Source organism: Opisthorchis viverrini, assembly GCF_000715545.1.
Source record: "Opisthorchis viverrini unplaced genomic scaffold opera_v5_141, whole genome shotgun sequence".
In the NCBI taxonomy this organism is placed as follows: domain Eukaryota; kingdom Metazoa; phylum Platyhelminthes; class Trematoda; order Opisthorchiida; family Opisthorchiidae; genus Opisthorchis; species Opisthorchis viverrini.
Genome location: NW_008751798.1, coordinates 668,877 through 674,943, shown reverse-complemented (window position 1 = coordinate 674,943; position 6,067 = coordinate 668,877). Strand labels below are relative to the sequence as shown.

The 6,067-nt window shown below is 47.8% G+C and overlaps 1 protein-coding gene across 1 annotated transcript in view; it reads left to right on the top strand.

The window, feature by feature from the left end:
* Window positions 1-3,251: 3,251 nt before the first annotated feature.
* The window catches only part of T265_14096 (hypothetical protein), a gene marked incomplete at both ends in the record, with an annotated part of 15,802 nt that continues 12,986 nt past the window's right edge, over window positions 3,252-6,067 (top strand). Inside the window, one exon of the mRNA XM_009172018.1 lies at window positions 3,252-3,363. Coding sequence (XP_009170282.1) covers window positions 3,312-3,363 — 52 coding nt within the window. The remainder of the gene's footprint in view (window positions 3,364-6,067) is intronic.

Below are 6,067 nucleotides of genomic sequence, written 5' to 3'. Positions count from 1 at the left end.
ACTTGCCATGTCCTCCCAATTCTAATTATCCCATCTCCGCCCCCGCTTTTGCTCGTTGCGACTCCGGCCATTTACTCAACCGCCCGAGGTCACTCATGGCCAGAAATGGTTTTCCAGTTTTAGTTCATATCAGCCGACTGAGTCTTTGAATTGGTTGGACCTCATGCCTATTGTTCACTTCAAGTTGCAAAAGAAACATTATTATTTATTCGAGTACTTCCCACTGTTTATGACGATCCCCACTACCCGCAAATTCCCCTCTCAAACCCCAGTCCGACTGTAAACGCATGATCATGTCAGACGGTATGCCGCCCACAAGTTGATAATAGACATTATTATTATTATTATTACTAGGCCGAGATCCATACAAGCTGCAAAATCCGAAATTCCACATCTGTCTTCTCCCAAAACATCGACCCACATCTTCGCTTTTCCTCTCCACCTTCAGTAAAGTCGCTTGGTTCTCAAAAGGGGGGTTTTAGAACATTTAAGTGCATAACTTTGGCTTCCACGCAACAGGGCAGAGGTTCAGCCAGACTGTTAAGTTCTCGACCGGTCATCGGGATGTGTACGCATGAATTCCGGGGTAGTATGGGTGTTTCAACCAGGCACCTGTTTAAACGAGGTACATTGAGATAGTTTTTCCTGACCAACAGACTGCTACCCTCCTGGAGACTCTAGAGAATATTCTGGAGTCCAGATTCTGAATATGGTGGGTACTACCGTTTACAGTGGCTCCGGAGGCGCCCTGGATGCATGGTCTGGGAAGAGCACTGTCAGATAATCAACCCCCGCAAGCTGGAAGGCTTTAGTGCCCTCATCTTCAGTAGCACGTACGGGCCTGATATCTTATCCTGGGCGTCATGGCCTGCCTGGAGATATCGATACGTGGTAAGTTGGAAAATCACTAAAGAAAGATACCTTTGTGTCGTCGGACAACACCATTTCTGATAGGTGTATAATAAAACGGGGTCTGGTAGGCTGGTGTTGAGCCCCCCATTGAGGCAGTCGGATTTGGAGATACGCCCGTGGATTATCGCTAGGAGATTTGCGGACAACACCTTAAGAAGTTACTTCATACTGAGTTCAACGAGCACACACAGGAGGCTGCTTCTCGATAATGCTGGTGCTTAAAGTCCATCACCTTCTGAACTTATGCCTGGTTAATGTTGGAGTGAGCGTATAAGTGAACAGGTTATGGTGGCCATACTATAAGTTAGTAAAAGTTTTTACCATGATCGAAAGTGGTTGGTTGCAACACGTATAAAACTAAATGCAAGGCTTAATGTGGAGCAAGATGAATGAGGAAATTATCGTTTGTGAGAGTTTCTCGGTGAAAGTCCGGGCGGCGGTATGGTTGCCACACGTGTTCCATGACTTTCGGAGGACTTGTGGAAAGTGGCTGACTTCCTGCTCCCTGAGCGCTGGTCTGTGTTGGAGATTTGCGGACAACACCTTAAGAAGTTACTTCATACTGAGTTCAACGAGCACACACAGGAGGCTGCTTCTCGATAATGCTGGTGCTTAAAGTCCATCACCTTCTGAACTTATGCCTGGTTAATGTTGGAGTGAGCGTATAAGTGAACAGGTTATGGTGGCCATACTATAAGTTAGTAAAAGTTTTTACCATGATCGAAAGTGGTTGGTTGCAACACGTATAAAACTAAATGCAAGGCTTAATGTGGAGCAAGATGAATGAGGAAATTATCGTTTGTGAGAGTTTCTCGGTGAAAGTCCAGGCGGCGGTATGGTTGCCACACGTGTTCCATGACTTTCGGAGGACTTGTGGAAAGTGGCTGACTTCCTGCTCCCTGAGCGCTCGTGGGTCTGTGTTTGTTGTGTTCAGGTTTCCTATATGTAACTATGTTTGCGTGTACGTAGGTGTCGATACATGACTTCTTGCTACACGAATCAGACGGCAGTCAGTTGATGTGAGATGAGTCACCCCTGTGTGCCCTGATTTGTGAGTGTAAGCAGAGAGACGGATCTCGTGATCAATTGAGTGCACAGGTACGTATGTGGCTAAAAAATAGCTACAATTGTTTCTAGTCACAGGTTATAGTCGGCTCACCTTCTTCCGTATTACTCGCATGGACTTCCAAACACTCTATGGAGCCTATGTCACGTGGCTCCTTGGATACCCCAACCAAGCTGTCTAATCACTACACACGAAAGACCTCCCCCTCATCGAGTGGGTCCAGTGAGCCACTACAAAAATGATTGCTAGCCTCAAATTCATGGACAGCGAACGCGTCTCGCGGTGCTCGACCTCTTTCCCCCGGAGTATCGTCGCCTCCGAGGGGACCTAATTCTTACTTATGCCGTGTTTGAAGAAAGCCTGATCAACAGTTTTTCACTGTCGTTCCGGCAAACACACGGCGGGGATATGGTGAGAAGATTATCAAGCTCAGGGCACACACATTCATTAGGCAACATGTTTTCTAATGCCCGATAGTAGCTGCGTGGAATAACCTTACTCCGACAGTTGTCCACACTCCTTCTAGAACCCAGTTCAAAGCACTATCAGATATTTATTCGAGTCCTCGCGTTGGCAAACATACTGCCCCGCGCTGAGGATATAAAGAGCAGTGCTATACCTTTTTTCATTTATGCTTTTCAATTTAACAGCAGTCTCTGAACGACAAGGAGAAAACCGAACCGGGAAAACCCGGGCAAAAGCCTCGATCATGCGTATCAATCCGGGAATCCTTGGTGAACCTTGTCTGCCCCGAGGCTCCCGAGGGGTGCAGTAGTTATCGTGCCAGCATCGGGAGACGCTACTGACAATGTCGTTGTTGCAAAATACAATATGCGGTGGTCTTTATCTCGCTACGTGATTGAGGCGGGTAGGAAGCGGGAGGGATGAAATAAGAGAAAACATGGAAGGTACGAATAAATTAGAAGAGGCATGAGTGGCGAAATAAAAGACGAAAAAGGAAAAAATATGGAAAAAACGAAGAGTATAAGAACATACTTATCTACCAGCTTTTTATCTGTAACAACCCGGTGGTCCCTTAGCAAATTAGACACGAATCTGGACTAATCTTGTGGTTCAGGACCCCCTCTGATCCTGACTCAGATTCCAAGCAGCAGCGACCGACCACTATCATAAGCGAGTACCAATCCAAAAATTAGCCAATGGTCCAACAATTCCCAATGCTGAAACTGTACAATATGCTAACTACCGCTCCGGTGGATCTGCAGGCAATCCGTGGAGCCCGTGAAATGTATGGACCAATCAGCTGTCAGGAGTGCGTTGCGATTCCACTCGAATCCCGTCTTGTGTGCGGCCGTATTACTTGGTTGTGCTGATGTTGTTAACCTGTTTTTCACGTAATGGCGGATTACCCAAACGTCTGAAAAGTAAGTGAGATGTTGCCAGGTTGTCTCCTTGACCGTTTTTTCGCCGGCGTGTAATGCTAGGTGGCGATTACAAGACGTCTGACTGGCTAATGCTGTACAGACCTTCACCGCTTGTAAACCTCCGGCAACTCACCCTAGAGCAACAGCGAAACGTTCATGACCTTAGGGCGTACTAACTTGTTTCTGAGCGCGTTCACGATCGTCCATGTTGCTCGGTCAAACAGCGGCTAGCCGCTGAATGGGATTCTATCGGCTGGTGCTATTACCACAACCTCTTAAGTAATCTCTCGTTGGTTCGTTCCATACAAACTGGGCCTACACGATAAATACCTCATTTGCGACTGTATAGTTACACATTGTCGCTGGATGGCCCCTTAGGTGTCACTGATTTGTGTCAACAACACTCGCATCACATGCATGTAGAAACCGTGTAAGTCACCGATCGGTGAGCATTATATTTAAAAAAACATTGCACCTTAGGCAAAGGCGTGGTGCAACTGGAACAAGCAGTAAAAAACGCTGTTGAAGTGCACATGAACCAAAGTAAGGTTATATTTGTCATTAAAATCCCACGAAGCCCTTCATGAACTACTCATGGGTCACAAAAATGAAGAACCGAAAAGTTGTAATAGTTATATTCGATTCTATCTGACATCCCTATGCCCTTGTTGACCTGATAAATACACTGAAGTATCCACCAAAGGTCATGCCCAACACTACAACCACTTGAAGTTTCGCTGTGTCCACTGGGTGATTGAAAACTTTTATGCTCGAACTTCTCGCGGTCGTCCTGGGTGTAGCAGGTCTGGAGCGCGTGATATATGGAGGTTAGACGGTGTGCTGCTGGAGATCCCGCAGGTAGAAGTTCAGACTTTCAAACGCCTCCGTTGTTGGCGCCACCAGCACGTCCTAGGGAAGAGAGTCCCATGAGTGATATGCTGAGAACGAAGCAGTGTCCGCAATGCAGGTGACTGGGCTGGTGTGCAATATTCAGCTAGTGACCATGGATATCTTCTATGGTCGCGAGGGAAGAGGTCAAGGTAATCAGTGTTATTTAAGACTAAAAAATCAGAATCGCAGTTGTTGCGCATTTTCCAGTCTGTGATGAACAGAGAGTGGGTATCGAACTTGATGTATTCCCAGGTTCACCTAGACCGCTGCGGGAAACGTATCAGAGCCGCCACTGTCTGCTCAAAATCAATCAGGACGATTTGAGCCTACTGACACATTGGGTTAGCTTTAAATTCGCCGGCTGACCTATACATTCCTCAGACATGTAAACTGTTTTCCGAAAATTGCTTGGCCACGCCACTGGTGAGGTAGATGCCACTCGATATCCAGGAATATACGGCTCTGGCTCCATAGGTATCTCAAACTAACAAACCCGAATTGAGCCTTCCAGACTCGTGCACTGACCTCATCGGTCATACCACAGTCGGAACCAATACAACTTCTGCGATATGTAAAACGATTCCCAACTTCGAGTGCCATTCCCTGGACTGTAAGTGGCGTTTTCACGGACTGCTCATCGAGGTGCAATGCACATGCCAGTGAACGGAATGACTTTGGTGAGTTTAACAAAACAAAACCCTGCGTCTTCTCCGAAGGTGTGAATGATGTCGTCTGCATATTCCGGATCAACTAGGTTCTCGTCAGCGGTTATTTGAACACCAGGGTTTTTGAAGACCTTCCAACGTCCGTCCCAGTATCTCGTGGATCACAAAATATGGTGGGAATGGGGAAAATGGGAAGCCGTGACGCACGCGTCTGTGTATGGAAGCCTTTGGAGAGCTCTCTGTGTATTCTCACAAGCCGGGAAGTCTGAGAATCCAGAGAGCTCACTATTTCCAGAAACATCCGGGGCATTCCTTCTTTGGCACCTTACGAAATGTGAAAATTTGTTCAACGCAACCCCTATCAGGCCGAGATCCCGCATGTTGCTCTCGAGTCAGCATCTCACAAGCCACTGTAAGGCGACGAAGCACAAGTGACGCCAACAGTCTCGTTACGACGGGGGTCAAGGTGATCCCCCTGTGCTTACCATACTCACTACGCGCCCCTTTTTGAAAACGGGCACTATCACCAATTCTCCCCAGTCGGGACAGACTCCTTTTCCCAAATGCAAGCAAACAGACCGGACAAGCGCTGACTGAGGACTTCACCCCCGTCTTTGAACAGATCATCCGGACCAGGAGCTCGGTGGCGCCTGAGAGGACATATGCAGTCGTAAACCTCCGAGGCCGTAGGTGGTTCTACGTTCACCATCCAGGGCTCTACTTCACCTGTGGGCTGAGTGCCGGCTGGTCGCCGCGACAGTTGTTGTTCGAAGTATTCAGCCCACCGGTCGGGGCGTTCTTCCTTATTCGAGATGGTCGTTCCATTCTGACGCTTGATGGTTTCGCTCACAGGTGGTTTCCGGGAACCACTCACAAGGACCAACTGAAATATTCGGACATAGCCGGCTTTCTGGGCCTCTTCCATTTCTTTGGCTTTCTGTGTCCACCATATTTCACGGTCGGATCGCAAGTTCATTTTCACTTGACGTCTGATAACTCTCCGTGTCGGGTTATGTTCGGGACCGGCTAGGATAGTTCTTCGAGATTTAAGTAGTGACACCGTTCCGTCTGATATCCAGTGCTTGAGTGCGCCTGGTTGGGTCGTGCCACAGGCAAAATTCCCAGCACTATGCAAAGAGGTAGCAATC